At 36.7% G+C, this 18,472-nt stretch overlaps 3 protein-coding genes, 2 non-coding genes and 1 pseudogene across 8 annotated transcripts; 3 read left to right on the forward strand and 3 right to left on the reverse strand.

The window, feature by feature from the left end:
- Positions 1-1,065: 1,065 nt before the first annotated feature.
- Positions 1,066-3,508, forward strand: LOC148916309 (laccase-11-like). Of its 2 annotated transcripts, XM_089054506.1 has the most exons (3): positions 1,066-1,202; positions 1,299-2,661; positions 3,175-3,508. In XM_089054506.1, the coding sequence occupies exons 2-3, from the start codon at positions 1,749-1,751 to the stop codon at positions 3,303-3,305; spliced, it is 1,044 nt and encodes a 347-aa protein (XP_088910632.1). In that variant the 5' UTR covers positions 1,066-1,202; positions 1,299-1,748; the 3' UTR covers positions 3,306-3,508. The 2 variants fall into 2 exon arrangements, with proteins under 2 accessions (XP_088910632.1, XP_088910633.1); XM_089054507.1 differs by lacking the exon at positions 1,066-1,202 and having other exon boundaries at positions 1,785-2,661.
- A 349-nt stretch (positions 3,509-3,857) lies between these two features.
- On the reverse strand, positions 3,858-5,611 carry LOC103335749 (syntaxin-112 pseudogene; annotated as a pseudogene). The gene is made up of 2 exons (XR_016127975.1): positions 5,448-5,611; positions 3,858-5,090 (listed from the first exon to the last, which is right to left on the reverse strand). The product of XR_016127975.1 is annotated as a syntaxin-112 pseudogene (transcript).
- Positions 5,612-6,655: 1,044 nt separating this feature from the next.
- On the reverse strand, positions 6,656-6,849 carry LOC148916310 (small nucleolar RNA U3). Its single transcript, XR_016128410.1, has one exon. It is a non-coding gene; the product is annotated as a small nucleolar RNA U3 (small nucleolar RNA).
- Positions 6,850-7,375: 526 nt separating this feature from the next.
- LOC148916311 (small nucleolar RNA U3) lies at positions 7,376-7,588 on the reverse strand. The gene has a single exon (XR_016128406.1). It is a non-coding gene; the product is annotated as a small nucleolar RNA U3 (small nucleolar RNA).
- A 100-nt stretch (positions 7,589-7,688) lies between these two features.
- Positions 7,689-14,495, forward strand: LOC103335750 (protein neprosin-like). Its single transcript, XM_089055103.1, has 11 exons — positions 7,689-7,894; positions 7,980-8,296; positions 8,490-8,573; positions 8,668-8,878; positions 8,985-9,004; positions 9,196-9,249; positions 9,433-9,576; positions 12,837-12,953; positions 13,150-13,320; positions 13,657-13,800; positions 14,034-14,495. Exons 2-11 carry the CDS (start codon positions 8,195-8,197, stop codon positions 14,415-14,417), a joined length of 1,431 nt encoding a protein of 476 aa, XP_088911229.1. The 5' UTR covers positions 7,689-7,894; positions 7,980-8,194; the 3' UTR covers positions 14,418-14,495.
- Positions 14,496-14,841: 346 nt separating this feature from the next.
- LOC103335667 (NmrA-like negative transcriptional regulator family protein) lies at positions 14,842-17,980 on the forward strand. 2 transcript variants are annotated; one of them, XM_089053816.1, is made up of 6 exons: positions 14,842-15,151; positions 15,261-15,395; positions 15,606-15,843; positions 15,927-16,130; positions 17,637-17,777; positions 17,875-17,980. In XM_089053816.1, the coding sequence occupies exons 1-6, from the start codon at positions 14,972-14,974 to the stop codon at positions 17,877-17,879; spliced, it is 903 nt and encodes a 300-aa protein (XP_088909942.1). In that variant the 5' UTR covers positions 14,842-14,971; the 3' UTR covers positions 17,880-17,980. The 2 variants fall into 2 exon arrangements, with proteins under 2 accessions (XP_088909942.1, XP_008236911.2); XM_008238689.3 differs by having other exon boundaries at positions 14,844-15,151; positions 17,637-17,980.
- The last annotated feature ends 492 nt before the right edge of the window (positions 17,981-18,472 follow it).

Raw genomic sequence — 18,472 nt, forward strand, 5'->3', positions numbered from 1 at the left:
AATGAGGGAGGATTCAAACTTGGGACATCTTTCAATATTATGAAGAAAAGTACCACTATAGCAAAAGCTAGTTGGTATGCTTCTGTATGGTCTCTTTGGTTTGGGCTTTGCCCCCTATATTACCCCCAAAAAAAAAGGGGGCTTGTTGGTATGTGGTAGCCATCTTTTATAGGAGATTTCAATTGTGTATCCGAGCACTCCCAAAATAGCTTATTGTCTATGTTCAAATGAGGGTATAGAATAGAACAGTGACAAACTAGTTCGCGTTTAAGTTAAAAGCTTCCAAGTCAAAAAAGAAAAAAAAGAGGTTAAAAGCTTTCAAATTTTGACCAATTACTTTTTTTTCTCTAAAAATCAACGGGAGAATGCAATCTTGGGAACTATTCCGATATATGGAAGAGAAGTACCACTTGACATGTTCAAATTCAAAGAAGGGTAGCAACACAACAACTGTTTGTTAGATTATATATCTAATAAACTTTAAGACACAAGACACTGAATCTTGTTTTATAAAGGCATACATTCTGCATAGAGCTCAAGAAAGGGGAAAAGTGGATATTGCAACAAGAAACACACGGTGGATGCCAACCATTTTCCTTGACTCTAAAAGCTTAGAGAGCCATATGCTTAGCTTCACGTACCTCTCTTGCTTGCTTAGACCCTCATTTCTCTAAACAATAAAAAAAATACAAGATTAAAGATCTTCAGCTCCTCTGTTTCCCTCTTCCAGTTTTCAATTGAAACCTCTTCAGTTTCTACCTAATGATGACAACAACGCCTCCCCCTTCCAAACTGATGCTTAATTTGTTTTAAATTTCCCCCACAGCTATTGTATTCGAACATTGACATCACGAAAAATGGCAAAAACCAATGGTTTCTGCTGGGGTTCTGCAGTTCTCTTCTTATGTTTAGCTGGGTTCATTTCAACTCCAGCCAAAGCTGCTTTGAAACCATACCAATTTGATGTGAGCACTTCATAATATTGTCACACTTTAAAAGCATACTATAGTATAGGTTGCTTTATTTATTTATCTCTATATCTATTTTCAGGTCCAAGTGAAGAATGTGACCAGGTTGTGCCATTCTAAACCCATTGTTAAAGTAAATGGGATGATCCCTGGACCTACAGTTTATGCTACAGAAGGAGATACACTTCTTGTCAATGTTACCAACCACGCACAATCCAATATGCCAATTCATTGGTAGGAAATTTATGTGTGAATTGAAAATAATATGACACCATAAACTAATATGAACACTTGGGTTTATTAATGTGACATTTTGGTTGAATTTTGCAGGCATGGATTAAAGCGATATCGAAACGGGTGGGCGGATGGGCCTGCCTATATTACACAATGTCCTATCAAGACAGGGCATGGTTACACCTACAATATTACTATAACAGGGCAAAGAGGAACTCTACGGTGGCATGCACATATTTTTTTTGCTAAGAGCCACTGTGTATGGAGCAATTGTCATCTTACCTAAACAAGGGACAGGTTTTCCATTTCCTCAGCCATACAAGGAGGCTAATATTGTCTTAGGTGAGTTGGTGTATACAATGCAACTCTCACATGCTGGTCATTAGACTAGTTATTGTGAAAGTAACGTTGTATGCAAGATTTTTTTCCATTCATGAAACAAGAATCAAGATACTTAAGATCACATTTTTTTAAAGACACCGATATTTAAAACCGAAAAATGGGGTTTTGCTTTCGCATTTCTTGTTTTGGCTATCTCAGATACCTATGCATTGGAGGTTGAACAGGGAGAGACGTACCTGCTACGAATCATCAGCACTCAATGATGAGCTATTCTTTGTCATTGCTGGACACAACGTGATAGTGGTAGAAATTGATGCAGTCTACACCAAACCATTCACATCTCAAGCAATACTAGTAGCGCCAGGCCAGACCACGAACGTTCTCGTTCAAGCCAACCAAGCGCCCAGCAGATATTTCATGGCAGCTAGGCCATTCATGGACGCACTGATTTCCATTGACAACAAAACTGCCACTAGAATACTGCAGTACAAAGCCATCCCAAATACTGTGCAGCCAGTTCTTCCCCAATTCCCGGCACTCAATAACACAGCTTTTGCATTGAGCTTCAACGCCAAGCTAAGAAGTTTAAACACAGCACAGTTCCCCGCCAGTGTACCTCTTAAAGTTGATCGACATCTCTTTTACACGATCAGGTTGGGAATTAACCATTGCACGACTAGCCTCAATGGAAGACAGCTCACTGCTTCTTTAAACAATATCACTTTCGTGATGCCCCAAATTGGGCTGCTTCAAACTCATTATTTCAACACCAAGGGAGTATTTACAACAGATTTTCCAGACCGCCCTCTAACACCCTTCAATTATACTGGTGCACCACTCACTGCCAACCTTGGCACTAAACTAGGCACCCGGCTTAGCAAAATTGCCTTCAATTCATCAGTTGAGTTGGTGCTACAAGACACCAATCTTCTCACACTGGAGTCTCATCCCTTCCACCTTCATGGTTATAATATCTTTGTTGTCGGTAATGGAACTGGGAACTTCAACCTGAAAAAGGACCCGGCGAAGTATAACTTGGTGGATCCTCCTGAGAGAAACACAGTTGGAGTTCCCACCGGTGGTTGGGATGCCATAAGGTTCAGGGCTGATAATCCAGGTAAACACAACAACATAACCAAACAGCAGACCACATTTTAATTCAATGTGGCTAACTAAGGACACGTTTGATAACCATTTCAATTTTAGTTTTTAGTTTTCATTTTTCGTGCTAGAGTATAGAGGAAAATGAGAGTGAGAATGGGAGTGAGTGTGAGATTGAGAGAGAGGATGAGAGGGGAGGATGGGAGGGAGGAGTAACAAAAGTGACAAAAACTTGAAAGTGAAAACAATTTCAAATAGATTTCAGTTTTTAGTTTTCACTTTTGTTACTCCCCCCTCCCATCCTCCCCTCTCATCTTCCCTCTAAATCCCATCTCCACTCTCATTCTCACTTCCATTCTCCCTCTTGTTCCTCTATACTTCAGCACAAAAAATGAAAACTAAAACCTAAAATTGAAATGGTTATCAAACGGCCCAAAGCTAAACAAAGTTTTAACAAGATTTAAATGACTAACTATTTGTTGATTCAAAGAATTTACTAATACTTTGAACGGTTTTTTATTTTCTTTAGGTGTGTGGTTCATGCACTGTCATTTCGAGCTACATACTATCTTGGGTTTGAAGACTGCATTAGTGAAACAAAATGGGAAAGACTCGGATCACTCTGTCTTGCCTCCACCTACGGACCTTCCACCTTGTTAGTTGCTTGTACTGGAGAACTCACATTAGAGTTTCTTGGGGAAAATAAACTCTTGTTTGTTTTAAGCCTTTTGGCTGACACTTTCTCGCAAACATTCCTGTGAAATGCAGGAACTCTGCAAGCGAAATTCTTGTTTTATGACCAATAAAAAGGTGTAATGTGGTTCCGGATTCTTCTAAATGCTACTTTAAACCTTGTTTTGTGCAACAAATTTCTCCCAAGCTGTTAACTTTAATCTACCAGAGATAAAAATGCATGCATCAAATGTATTTGAGGAATTTCTTCCGAAGTTCAAAATCAGAAAATCATGGTAGTAACTACACTTGGTCTCCTATCCTAATACAGCGTTAGAATCCCTCGTGTCCAACCCTCCATATTGCAATATATAAGGCTCCCTTAAGCTCTCTAAACCCTGGACCTAGACCAAAGATCCCTTCCTAGCATATATGTAGATGCAACATGAAAAATAGAAATAAACTATCAGCTTCAGTCGATGAGTCACCAACATGCATAAATCTACCGAGCAGAAGCACCAATAACAACAGAGCAATATGTTTCAGATCACAAGTAGGGCCAAAATCATGCATATCAAGCTTCAAAACATTCAAGAAGAGAATCTCTGTTCCAAAAAAATCCAAATTACAAGAAGAAAAAGATGTGGAAAGATGAGATACATCAAACATATTGCTATGCCTAAAACAAGAAAGTCATCAAACCGTGCATTCTAAATGACAAATGCAATGAAAGAAACCATTGAATCCGCCAGCCAGTATAGTCAACTCCAGTATATTATTCACAGACCAAAACTTCACTACAGCACAACAATAACAGCCACATCCAGGATGAACTTTGATCTCTACGATTTCAAGAAGCTAATATGGAAATCAGGCATACCAGCAACACAAGCAACACCAAAGCCCCAATCCAACAAATCCATCTTCCTCTTCTCTGCTTCATCTGCTTAGCAGAAAAAAGAGCATTGGTTCCACCGTGAATGTAAGCTCCAGCATCAGCCACATTCTGTTCAATATCATCCATTTGTTCCCCTTGCTTTTCAACCATCATTGCCATGTCCAGGAAAACTTGATGGAGTTCTGTCAAGCTTCTCTGCAAGTCCTTCAAGGCCTCATGCCTCTGCTGATTCTCCATTGCCAGCTCTGCCTTCCCCTCAAAAACTTTGACCTGCCCACTTTCCAAAATCATCTTATCAATCACTTCCTCACTTGCTTCCTCTCCTGTGGCATTATAATACCTCCTCTTGAGACCTTCTTTGTGCTCTTTAACAATCTGTTCTCTCAAGGACTGAAAATCATTCGTCATATCTCTCAGCTTAGCTCTCAAACCATTAGTCACCGAAATCCTCATTCGATCAACAGGGCTACCTTCCTTGTACTCCACTGATACATTTCGATTAGCCACATTAGAGCGGTCAAGCGACTCCAATCTTGCTTTGATGCCTTTTGCTTTCCTCAGAATAGCTACCATGTCAGCATTAATTCTATCTCTTAGCCCTCTAAGAACTTTAGCACTGTGAGTAGACTTGGTTTCTTCATTCAGGTCCTGAAGATCAAGAAGAAGGTTTGTGATCTCTTCCATATCAGCCTTGATTGCAGTCACTTGTTCGAAAAATTGGGTGAGGTTCTGTTCATCAGCAGGGTCAAGTTTGCCCATTTCGAGGTCGGGTTCCGATTCAAGGTCCTTCATGGCCTGTTTCTTGAGGTCCACGTAACTGAGGAATGACTTAGTCATTAGATCATTCATCTTTGAAGCAATAACCAAATACCCACCTGAAAGAAACCTTCAGTTGCTTAAAAACTCTGTTGAAATAAGAGATTACACTTTACAACTGTTTGGTTGCTGAGAAAATATCTTGAGTAAAAAACAAAGCAAGTCTGAAATTTCTATTTAACTGCTGTGAAAATTTAGTTGTTGAACTTCCCAAGAACTCTACAGTTTTAAATATATACTGAAAATCAAAGCACTTAAACTCAGAATTTTTATTACATTCTTGATACAAAGATCTAGCACAACATTATGTAATTTATGATATTTCATATGAGCTATGAAACAACAAAAAAACACAGAGAAAAACGAATTTGAAAACATTGAAAAAAGAAAAAAACTGAGAAGGGTAAGAATCAAACCTCGAATAAAACGATAAAAGTGCAAAGAAGGAAAGTCAACTGCTCGAACCCTTTCTCTGGAGAAGAATTTTGGCGACTGAAGATTCAGGATCGACGAATGCGCTCACACCTTTTAGAATGGGTTTGGTTTCTGCTACTTTTTTCTCTTCTTTTTCTCACTTTCAATTTTGAATTTTCAAAATTCAGAAAGGTTTATATAATAGCCGTTATGTTTATAAACTGTTGAGGTCCATGATGCCCATTCATGATTTGACGTCGTTAAGTAGGGCGTTAATCCTATACCTCCATCAGTTATGTTAATGTGCGTGTTTTTCTTTCTTTCTATCCTTTTTTTTTTCGCCAAAAATGTGTGTTTTCACTACCAATAATATATGAGTAATGATACTTTTACTATATTTTCATACCACCTTATATAGCAGATAAAATAAGCAGCCACATCAATTAAAAAGTGTCCATAAATCATAAAAGAAAAGAAAATGTTAAATTAATTTTAATTGATATGGATGTCCACCATCATCTGCCACATAAGATGATATGAGAATGTGGTAGAAGTAGCATTATTCATAATATATAGTCATTGTTCTATCAAGAAAATGTTGTTTTCTCCAAAACAAAACAAAATAATTTTTTTTCCAGAAAATGTTTCATTTTTCTCAAAGCGATATATTGGTGAGAGGAAAATGAAACGTGAAACTACAACTGAGTTACAAGACCATTGCAAAATAAAATTCATTTTTAAATTTGAAAATTCCTTAGAAACAAGAAAAGTACATGTACTTCAAGTAAAACTTAGCCCATTTGTTTAAGATAGGTTTGTGGAAAAATTACACAAACATCACATTGACGGGTGTGCATATATACCATCCAAACCAAAGTTTTTGGCAACCTACCATGCAAAGTATCTTTTAATGTGAATGTACCACCTCCGTCAATTTTCGTCGACACACATCACATTCTGCATATGACAAATCTGTTCTATTGAGATAGCATACTAAACTCACACATAATGTTTTTAAAAAAACTTCTTTGATTGAACTTGTGCAAATATAATTTTTTGGATAGAGGTATGATAATATACTAAACTCACACATTATATTGATGTTAGGACTCCAACCCAAAATCTTTCCTTGAGAAGCAATTGCTTCAAATTATTCATTATTTTTAGTATTAATGTATCAAATTAAAAAAATGGAAGGAATTAAAAGAGGGTGTCAGCATATATACCATCCAAACCAAAGTTTTTGGCAACGATCTACCATGATGATCAAAGTATCAGAATGTTAATCACGCTCTGATCACACGGTCATGATTCATCCACCAGGTTGGGATTCCTGTCTCCTTAGAAATCAAGGATACAGAGGTCACGATTACTATAGAACAGATCCTGTCCAAGTAAGGTCGTGGCCTATCAGCCCTCAAACTCACACATGAAGCGCTGTTTTTCGTAAAAATGTGGGAAATAATGGACTTCGTCGCTTGGTTGGTCTTCAGTGCAAATATTTGGACTCGGAGATTTTTTATTTGGATAGAGGTATGATAATATAAAAACACATTATATTGATGTTAGGACTCCATTGGCACCCAAAATACTTGTTTGAGAAGCAATGTGCTTACAAATTACACATTATTTTTAGTATTAATGTATCAAAGAAATAAAGAAGTTAACAATAAATACCCTGGAATTTAAAAGGCTATAGCTTATTAAATAAAACTAATTGACATATACATGCAACGTTCATTTTGGATCAGACTGTACGACAAACATAATATTAAACTGCACACATTATATTGATGTTCAGGAGGCAAGTAAGACAAGCATACCCAAACTCTTTTTGGCAATAGCATATCAAAAAATGAAGGAAAATACTTCATTATTTTTAGTATTAGTATCAAATAAAAAAAATGGAAGGAATTAAAAAAGAGAGGGGAACCTGTCAGACAACCGTGTGACCACCCCAGACAGAGAAACTGACTGAGAACGATCCTCTACGGTCATGATGATCACAAGGACCATCAGATGTTAATCACGCTCTGATCACACGGTCATGATTCATCCACCAGGTTGGGATTCCTGTCTCCTTAGAAATCAAGGATACAGAGGTACGATTACTATAGAACAGATCCTGTCCAAGTAAGGTCGTGACCTCTCAGCTGCCCGCAAGCTATATGAAGCGCTTTATTGTTCTCTAAATTGTCAATGTGGGACTAAAAGTACCTAGTGTCTCTCTCTCTCTCTTTCAACTCGAGCAAGAACAGATATTTACATTTAGATGAATATCCACCACATACTTGTAAGTTTCAATTAGGTTTCTCTGAAATTGAGCCTGTTCTGTAGTCGATGATGAGGTCTTGCGATCCCGGGAACCACTCCAACCATTTTCGACCTATCACTTGGCACATTCCTTCTTCCACTTTAATTCATTTGACTATGAAGGAAAATTAATAAGGTAACAACCTTTTCTTATCCACATTCATTATTACCTTTGGCATAATGCAATTGAAAGACAGCTTGACTTTTATGAGGGTGTGCAGAGCTTAAACTTGGCTGAACAAGCATGCATGCAGCAGACATCCTGCTGGCTCTCTCTCTGCTCCCATCAAGCAATATATAAACTTAAAAAAGCCAGGCAAGGCTTTTGTTCAAAATCACTGGTAGATTGTGCTGTTACAAATCGTGGACCTTTTGTTAACAGGATGACTTCAGCTGGTGACACTTTTGGTGATGCTATGTTTTTGTTTAAGAAATTATGGCTGCAGCAAAGTCATGGCCATGTCTGCTCCAACAGGAGGACTTGGAATTAGAAAGAGAACTTCAGAGTCTTAACAAACCTCCTGTCAAAACCATTCAGGTACTATTCTTGATTATACACCCACTTAATCTTGTATTTGATACAATTTTTATACTTTTGATGAGTCATCCAGCCATATGGATTTGCCTGAGTCACACTTTGACATTGTCGATCTGTTATTTTTTTCGTAGTCAAAATTATCAATGTGATTTTGATTTTTTTTTTTTTTTTTTCCTTTTTGTGTCGAATTAAGCTCGACAGTGATATCATAGATTGCGCAGACATCAATCATCAGCCTGCCCTCGATCACCCTTTACTCAAGAATCACAAAATCCAGGTACACTAAATAATCAGTACCTGTTGATTATTTTCATCTTTTGCTGTTGTTCTTATTTTCACCATGATTGATAGTGTTTATCACATTTGTGCAGCTAAGACCAACTTCAATTCCAGCTACTCAGACGAAAAAATCAGCCCTTGTGAATAAACCATTACAGGCAGGGTTTATGCAGGCAGGATGCCCTAATGGAACAGTTCCTATCTATAGAACCACAAAGGAATATTTAACAAGGGCAAAAAGTCTTTCACATCAGATGTTTAGTAATATCAGCCAAATTAATGACTATTGCCCCAAATGTTCATGTAAGTATTGATCATAATTTACATCATGATCTCCCTTTCTTGTACAATAACGTCTCAAGTACCTCATACGGGAAAATGTTCTGGCCAAGATATCTTATATTGCCAGACTATGACTTTAGATTCACAGTATAGCAATATAAACATTTGTTGACAACATAAGTTTAGCAAAAGTAACATTACTCGTCTTTAATAAGTCTTATTGCTGGATGCTTGGTAATGCTTAAACATGCTTTGATCCTCAATTTCTTTCCAAGATTCTTCTTCATATGAGCTCCAAGATCACAATTAGCTCACATTGACATGTCGTAATGTCACAGGTCTCACCATCAATCAATGGTGATAGCGAACCTCGATTGTTTATATATTGGACTGTAAGTAGTTTAATTTTCTCTTCTCGTTTGTTGTTTAATGTCATGTTTCCCCTTATTCAAATATGAATTCGCTTTATGCATGACATATCAATTAACACCTAGTAAATTATCAGGTCTAGCATGAGAGAACTTTTCCATCTTATAATGTACATACTCAACGTTGTGCTTATGAATCATGTATAGTTAAATGCGGATAAGACGGGGTGCTTTAACTCATTCTGCCAAGGGTTTGTACAAGTTGACCGAGACATAGGCCCCAAAACTCGTTTCGATCCGGTGTCTAGTTTTGGTGGAACAACATACGATTCCAAATTCGCTATCTACCAGGTAAAACATCAATCTCAAAGAATCATTTTGTGTTTCTCTCTTCAAACTCTCAGTCTAATCGTAATTCTCTTTCAAAAAGTTGGAAGATGTCACAAGTTCGAATCTTCCATTTTTAAATATCGGAAAACAAAAACAAAATTTAAAAAACTTCGAAGTCAACCAAAATGGTTTCATACATTGTTGTTTCCATTTATAGGACTCCATATCAAAAAATTGGTGGCTTGTGGTATCAGACAAGAACAGGGGTAATATGAAAGTCATCTTGGAGACAGATTGCAAGGTGTTACTAGATGGCATCTCTGGAAATCATGATAACAACACCTGATCCTCCCTCTTATTGCGAAATCCATGTACATAGTTTGGAAATTGTGGGCTCATGGCGGCGTCGAGGTATGTGGGGTGGATGGAGGATCTGCATTGCCATGGTTAGTTTGCTGGGTAGGGACAGGTTCCGGTGGAGAGAACCTTGCTTTTGGTAGTTTGTTTCATGTGTTATGCTGATGCTCCCTATCTATATTTCACTATCCTTTGGAATACAACATGAATGACCAAAAAAAAAGCCCTAATACCATGGCTCAGATGGGCAGTGGCCAATACCCAGATGGCACGTATCAACATGTTGGCTATTTCAGAGACATACATTTCATGAAGGATGGGCTTCACCCAAAAGTTCCAACAGACGCTGATCCTGTGTTCGAGTATGCAGAAGTACCATGTTACGGTCTACAAAATGATAAAGATTCTAAGATCGCCCTTTGGGGTTATAGATTTGGTTTTGGAGGGCCTGGTGGCAATTGTACAGTTGTTTAATTTCTCTATTGGAATGTATAAAGAGGATTTTGAAATAAAGATTAAAAGAATAAAATTCCCCTATTTTATCCAATCAAAAGTTTAAGTTTGATTTTTTTGAGTTGAATATACTCTTAATCGCTTAAGCTACAAGCCTGTTGTGAGAGAAACTTAAAATTGAACTCTTGTTCTTTTTCTCTTTCGCCACATCGATGTGCCTTGGTAATTTTTTTTTTTTTTTTTGTTGTTGCCTTTTCATTGATTTTCCCCAAAGAAATTTAATTTTGTGAAAAGTAAAAGTAGTTGTATTTTGAACATGTGTATTATGGTCCAGCTTCAGCACATCCTGAAGACCAACACTCCTCAGATCTTCATAATATTGAGATGCTGCTGTTATTATGGCTGGCTGGATGGTACATCTTGTTAGAGTTATATTAAGTTTAGCCAAGTAGTCTTAAGTTGGTGTGCCAACTGTCAATTAGTTAAGTGAGTTTGTTATTAATTTAGAACTTAAGTGAGTTTGTTATTTAAAATGACGGAAATTAACGTTCTAGAATTTGTAAAGTTTCTTGTTTGAGTGATGGATTTAAAATAGGGAGTTTCACTAAAACACCCAAAATGGAGGTTGAAATTATAAAAAAAACCCAACACCCAAAACACTTTATAAACACACCCAAAACCCATCATTACACACACTCAAAACTCATTTATAAACACACCCAAAAAGTTGACTTTGGGGTTGATTTTGGGTGTGTTTCTATGTTTAAATAGTGTTTGAGTTTTTTTATAAATACATGTCTAGGATTTTTATTTAAAATTTGTATTTAAAATACGGAATTTAAGCTTTATTTGTAAAGTTATCTTTTTTTAAAACACAATTTCTTTTGGAATTTGAGAAATGATGACTTTTAGATAGAATTTTTAAAGTTGGGATTTATGACCTCCAAATTCCATTTTTTTCCCACACGGAGAATTTCTAAATTTCTATGGTTTTTTATCTAAACACGGAAATTAGTTCATGTCAATTTAGAAATTCTGACTTTTATCAAAATCTCAAGTTTATTTCCCTCATTCAAACACACTGTTACATAAGTGTGGATTTTCCATATTTTTATTGTTGGTGTAATGTGGGAATATATTTAAAAGTATAGCAGCAAGGCTATACACCAAAAATAGAATATTTAAACAGTATAGCCGTGCGGCTATACTCGATAAATATAAACAAACAGTTGGTTACAGTAAAAAAAATTGGAAAATAATGAGGATATAGTCAATAAGCTTGTTTTGGGCTTAGTCATATGTTTTTAAATTTTTGTTTGCTTGAGGTCATTGGGCTTTCACAAAGGCTTTAGAGTCTGTTTAATTTGTATTTAGAATTACGTTTCTACCCTTTTATTTATTAATTTATTTTTATCCAGATCTCTTGAGTCTCGGCGCGATACGAACGAAGCGTTTGTTGGCTCGTCTCATGCTCGTCTGAGGTTTTTTCACGGGAGAAGTTCCGGCGGCTTGGTGAAGGAGTGGTCTCGCAGTCGACGCACTTGGTCTTCATGGAGGACGATGAGCAGCTAGGGTTATTGTTAGGGTTCGCTGCGCCGATCTCCAGGTCTTGCACAACGAGTTTTGCAGTGAGAGAGAGAGGCTTGCACAGTGAGTTTCTTAAGGCATCCATTGTTGTCGAGGTCAGAACCAAATAACTAGAATTTCATGTATAGCCGCTCGGATATATCCTAAAATTACAATATCTTTAGAGTATAGCCGTGCGGCTATACACAAATAGAATATCATGATATAGCCGCGCGATATATTAAAATAATATTTAAAAGTATAGCCGTGCACGGCTATAGTATTCAAACATATACTCTTAGATATAATATTTAAACGTAAAATCCGTTATACACCAAAATATAATTTTCTTCTAATAATAATGGTGAAGAGATCGTCATTGTAAAGAAAACTTATGATTTTACTTATGGATTTTCCATTTTTAAAAAAATAAAAGGAAAGGAAGTTATATTAATTAAGGTCAAAACTCTATCCTCTCCACATTAATTACCTTTGTAATCTTGTAAATAAAGATAGCTTGGTGGCTAGTTGGTTTTTAATAGAAGCAAAAGCTCTCTTCAAAGTCATCATCAGGACTAGATATTTATCTAGTAAGGTTTTGTGGTGTTATCAGTTATGGGTTCTGCTAATTAACATGACCTCAAGAATGGCAAAACTGCTGCTCATCATGTTTGAATTTGGTTCTCTGTTTTTGTGTCAAAGCTTGAAGAAGGCGATATTATCGATTGCGTTGACATTATAAGCAGCCTGCCTTCGATAACCCTTTACTCAAGAATCACAAAATCCAGGTACTTTACTAGTTAATCTATAGTAGTATTAGAAGGGAAAAAAAAAATTAAACACATTTTGTTAATTGTCTTACAAAATTCCAAAAATTTAAGATGAATTACAATATTTTTATGCAGCTGCGACCAACTTCATTTCCAGCTCCGGTGACTGATCCGATGTCCGAAACATGGTCTAAGAGGGAAGCATGCCCAGATGGAACAGTTCCCATACACACAACAACAAAGGATGATTTAGTAAGGGCCAAAAATCTTGCACACCAAATGTTTCGTTAACACCGGAAACACGAATCCTCTTCCCTGGAACATTCACGTAAGGTATGCTCCTCTACGGATGATCTCTAAATTTTTTGTACAATTAATAATGTCTCATGTAATATATCTGGCATAGGCCTTCTAACATCTTTCAATATTGCTTGTTGTGAGATCACAGCAAGTATTCGTAAAATTGAAGGAAACACAAGGTGTCAAATACTTTGGAGTTTGGGGGATTGGTTCTGTATACAACCTAAGCTTGGATTCAGAAGACCAATCTAGCGCTGGCAATGTTTTTGTCATAAGGGGCCCGCACAATGAACTTAATGTTCTTGCTGCGGGCTGGATGGTAATGTTTAATTTCTAGAACATCCTAACTTTCGTCCCGGGTTTTTTCTTCCATCCTGATGGTGATCAACTGCCTCGGTTGTATACTTATTGGACTGTAAGTTGTTGATCTGTTGTAGTTACTAATTCTTCCTTGTTATCAGATATCTGACATGTTATGTTTTTAAACTGTTAAATTATATCGCGTTAAAGAAATCAGGTTTGACTTAATTGATTGTTCAAATTGACAATCTAACATCATACAAAAATACCAAATTGTTTGGAAAAGTGAAAATTTTCTTTCTTTATAGCCACATGACTAGCTAATGTGCTTCCTCTCAATTATGCTTATGAACAGGTAAATAATGGGAAGATAGGGTGCTTTAACTTGCTCTGCGCAGCATTTGTACAAATCGACCGGACGTTTGCTCCCAAAATGCCTTTGTCACCTGTGTCTACTATTGGTGGACCATCGTATGATATGAAAGTCACTATCTACCAGGTAAACCAACAATAATTAAGACGAGGCCGAAGAAGAAAATACTTGGCACCTTCCGTACAAAGAGTCTTCCCCTTATATGTTAAGTACAAAAAAGAAAAATGTATGCACACGTATTAAGTATGATTTGTCGAAATGCTCGTTACACATTATTCACCCAAGAATGCTTTCTTTTACTAATCATGATAACATCATTGCATTAATTAATTTGTTTATTTGTACTTTTTATTTTGTAGGATACCCAAACATCAAATTGGTGGCTTGCAGTAACAGACGGGAACATTACAGTAGGGTATTGGCCAAAGGAAATGTTACCTCATTTAAGAAATGGGGCTGGAGAAGTAGGTTGGGGAGGAACTGCCATGGCTGCAACAAAACGTAGCCCCCCAGTAGGGAGTGGCCAATACCCAGATGACAATTATGACCGTGCAGCCTATTTCAGAAACCCGCATTTCATTAGGGGTTGGCTTAAAGAAGTGGTTCCTTCAGAGACTGATCCTGTATATGAGTATACAGGGCAATCTGGCTGTTATGGCTTAGAAAATGGCAAGGATGCTAAGGTTGAGTTTTGGGGTTATAGATTTGCATATGGAGGGCCAGGTGGTGAATGTGGGCCCTAGAAATTTTATTGAAATGTTACAGAATTTGGAAGAAATTTTATATGCTATCCAATAAAAAAAAGTTTAGGGTTAGTTGGATTGAGCGTTTGTATTTCCTTCATCAACATTCTAATTAAATTCTTGTAGTTTCTAAGAAAACATAGCATTCACCCCTAAATTTTTTTAGTTTCTTGTATTATCAGGAAAAAGGTTAAAGAACAAATTTATTTTTACGATACAGGCGATAATTACTCTTAACTACTTAACTTTTCGACTCAAAGTACAATTTAATTGCTTATGGGTATGACATTGTTGTATAATTGTATTTAGAAGAAGCATTTGGTGTTTTAGAAAAAGAAAACAAATGTATATGTCAGAAATAATCTCATCCATCCATTGTGGCCTAATCCAAAGGCACAAAAAATGTGCTGTAAATTCTTCCTCGGTATAATCAGGGGAGTTCGTAAAAACACGTTGATGATGATTGATCCAAGAAACGTAAGAAGTTAGCCAAAAAAACTGATTTTGAGAGATATTTTTACTCTTTCTTTTTGGGATTTGAGAGTGTTTGAGAAATGGAGAAGAGCAGGGTATTGATAATCGGAGTGACAGGAAATCTTGGTCACCATTTGGCCAAAGCCACCCTCCAATTTTCTCATCCCGCATTTGCTCTCGTCAGGCCTTCTTCCTTCTCCGACCCTCACAAGTCCCACAAGCTTCACTCTCTCTCCAATGCAGGCGTCACACTCCTCCAAGTCTCTCTTTCTCTCTCTCTCTCTCTCTCTCTCTCTCTCTCTGGCTCTCATCATTTCTCTGCTAAAATGTACTGAAACTTTTTCAACTAATTCCTTCTTTCTGTTTCAGGGTTCACTTGAAGACGAAGAAAGCCTTATGGCAGCAGTGAAGCAAGTGGATGTGGTGATTTGTGCTGTTTCGTCCAAACAAGTCCTCCTTCAGAAGCTCCTTGTCCAAGTGATCAAAAAATCTGGCTGCATTAAGGTTTGGAATTTGGAAACAATTTCATTTTCTTTAAACTACCCAGTTTCTGCTTTTTAGTGAAATTTATGAACTGGTGCTGGGTTGCAGAGGTTCATTTCCTGAGAATTTGGCTTCTATTGTATAATTTCCTTTTTTTTCTTTTTCTTTTTAAATTTCCCACTTTATATTTTTAGAGAAATTTATGTCTTTGTGGATGGTGGTGGGTTGCAGAGGTTTATTCCTTCGGAATTTGGGTTGGACCCAGATAAGACTAGAATATCAGACATGGACTACAACTTTTATAAGCAGAAAGCTGAGATTAGGCGTTTTGTGGAAGCTCATGGTATTCCCTACACTTACATTTCCTGCAATTTCTACATGAGTTATTTGCTTCCTCATCTTGTTCAGCCAGGCTTGAAGGTCCCTCCGAGGGACAAGGTTACAATTTTTGGCGACGGGAATACTAAAGGTCTGTTGAAATATTAAGAATTTGTGCTCATTGATGTATTTTTTGATTTGCTACTGCTGTTTAGTGGTGTGGTTTGTCTGCAGGTGTTTTTGTGAAGGAAAGTGATGTTGCTGAGTTCACTATCAGGACATTGGATGATCCGCAAAGCTTGAATAAGGTGTTGTATTTGAGGCCACCCGGAAATGTGTACTCAATTAATGAACTTGTTGAGCTTTGGGAGAATAAGATTGGGAAGAAGCTGGAGAAGGTATTTGTATCAGAACAAGAGCTTCTTAAGAAAATTAAAGGTATTTTTCTAGTTTATACTATTTGGGTATTCAAAATGTTTGCTAGGTTGCCTTCACGAGGCACATATGACATTTCTGTTGAGGGTAGGGACAAAAATGAAAAATAGAGGAAAGAAAATAGTTGAGATTAAAGTGCATTTCATGGCCAAAACCTATAGAAATCAAATCATATTGTCACCAATTAATCTTGTAAGTGGTTGGAGTTGGTCAAGATCTCAATGTGATACACGTCAAGTTTTATGTAGGGAACCTTTGCTCGTATTCATTACCTTTGGGAGGCCTTCATATAAAATTATTGACTCTAGACATATAATAATATGGAGAAAATAGAATTGTTTTAAGCACCTAAAGAACTATAAGAACCCATTGTTTCAAACAAAGGACAGGTTATTCGCATCTCATTTGATGGTTAGAGGCGAATTGAAAGCTAAGCAGTTCTTTGCTCCCAGTTTCGGTGTAACAACTATATTTTGAGTCATCGTTTGGGAGCTCAAGGCTCTAGAAACCCTAGCAGCACAAGGTCCTAAGCTTAGCAACACGGCTGGCTTACATGGCCAGCAAAGTTGTCTGCTAATGTGCCGGTCACTTTGTTCTTTTTTTATTATTAGTTTGTTTTGGGATTTATAGGTGCAAAGTGAGATTCAAAAGAAATTACACTACACAAGAATTTACAGGGGAAAGAATAGATGGAAATGAAAGAAACATGTATGCAGATTGATGTGGTCCAACAAATTCTTTCGTACGTCAAAGAGAGATCTATGTTCTTCACTATGAGAAATATAACGTGTACAAGACACAGAGAGCTACTTGTAGGATTGATGGGTCATGAGCTTAGCTATATTTTTAATAGGTTTGTGTTAATGGCAGTAACGTTTGTGAACCATTTCCAATTCACAATCAGCCGTGATTAATCTTGGTAGAGTCTTTACAATTGAAATTGTTGTTTGGATATAACTTGGATTTGGATCAGAGAAATTCCCTTAGGTTGAAGCTTTGATACCATGAAAAATAGAAGAATCCAGAGGAAAAACAAAAATATTGAAGTTTTAAAAGTACAAGAAAAAAATTTATGTTTCAGAGAAGAAGTTTTCGCATTGGTTTCGTTAAGCAGCATTTACAAGAACAACACAATATATGGCTGAAACGGGTTAGAATTTATTACAAATTAGTTATAATGATTTTGCACCAACAATCTTCAACCATGATCTGTTTGACTGTTTGATGTACAGCTGGATGGCCTGCTGACATGGCCACCATCCTGTCTCCTGATGTGGCAGTCATTTTGTTCTCTTTGATTATTAGGTCGTCTCTCTTGTTGTGATTGAAATCTTAATATATGGCTCTGCTGCCCTTTTTCATTATCAGCAGAGCTTAATTTGTATAACTGGAGCTTTGACGAGCTTTTTCTGTTAACTATTTGTACCATGAATAATTTTGCAGTTAACATTAGTTCTTCATTTTCTTTCCTAATTTGATACCAATAAAATGTGGCTTGTTGCGTTGCAGAGACTCCATATCCTGACAACATGGAGATGATTTTTATATATTCTGCATTCGTAAAGGGAGATCAAACTTACTTCGATATCGAGTCATCCGGGGGTCTAGACGGTACAAAATTGTATCCAGAGCAGAATTTTACTACAATCAGTGAATATTTAGACACCTTATTGTAACAGCTTTTTTTACTCAATTCTTGAATCTTCATAACATTATTGATCCTATCTTACATTTTTCACTTTTTTAGGCTGAGCTACTTTTTTGATGCCTAGAGGATTCAATTTAACAAGCTCAATAATGTACTTGGATTTCCTTACAAATATATGTGAGTAGCACCATCTATTCTCATGGCCTCTTTAGTGTTGACTTGAAAACCAAATTTCCCCCCCTTTTTTTTAAGTCTTTCAGAGCTCGTAGTGCTCAGAAACTGATAATTCATTATTCAAACATAAAGAAAGTGGGATTCATATTTTATAACCAACTAAAGTTGTGAAAGTGCACCTCCATTATTGGTAATGGAGGGGGATTTTTCACGTTTGGTTTTTTGTTTGTATTTTATTAGGGCATGGAGGTTTGTAGTTGGGGCATCTTAGTCTTACAGTAAAGTAGAGAGAAATATCACTTGATCAATAGCTAGTTGATAGTTATCTCGTTTGATTCAAAAGAGATTGACAAATAAAATTTTGATTTACTGAAAAATAAGTATAGTTTATTTTTGGAACTATGTTTCCTTGGTCATAAGATTTTGCTACTTATGGCATGGTTTCCTATGGGATTGGTAGGTTGCTTGACTCATAGTTGGGCAGGTCATCCATCCATTGTGCCCAAAAAAGACATGTGCTTTG

Source organism: Prunus mume, linkage group LG6 (genome assembly GCF_029339155.1).
Source record: "Prunus mume cultivar Tortuosa linkage group LG6, ASM2933915v1, whole genome shotgun sequence".
Taxonomy (NCBI): domain Eukaryota; kingdom Viridiplantae; phylum Streptophyta; class Magnoliopsida; order Rosales; family Rosaceae; genus Prunus; species Prunus mume.

Excerpts from the sequence above, each read along its gene's own strand:
- LOC148916309 (XM_089054506.1), top strand. The coding sequence starts at position 1,749 with ATGCATTGGAGGTTGAACAGGGAGAGACGTACCTGCTACGAATCATCA. Across the intron at positions 2,662-3,174 it reads GTTCAGGGCTGATAATCCAG|GTGTGTGGTTCATGCACTGT; the intron begins GTAAACACAACA and ends TATTTTCTTTAG.
- LOC103335750 (XM_089055103.1), top strand. The coding sequence starts at position 8,195 with ATGGCTGCAGCAAAGTCATGGCCATGTCTGCTCCAACAGGAGGACTTG. Across the intron at positions 8,297-8,489 it reads CTCCTGTCAAAACCATTCAG|CTCGACAGTGATATCATAGA; the intron begins GTACTATTCTTG and ends TGTCGAATTAAG. Across the intron at positions 13,321-13,656 it reads TTCTTGCTGCGGGCTGGATG|GTAAATAATGGGAAGATAGG; the intron begins GTAATGTTTAAT and ends GCTTATGAACAG.
- LOC103335667 (XM_008238689.3), top strand. The coding sequence starts at position 14,972 with ATGGAGAAGAGCAGGGTATTGATAATCGGAGTGACAGGAAATCTTGGT. Across the intron at positions 15,396-15,605 it reads AAAAATCTGGCTGCATTAAG|AGGTTTATTCCTTCGGAATT; the intron begins GTTTGGAATTTG and ends GGTGGGTTGCAG. Across the intron at positions 15,844-15,926 it reads TGGCGACGGGAATACTAAAG|GTGTTTTTGTGAAGGAAAGT; the intron begins GTCTGTTGAAAT and ends GTTTGTCTGCAG.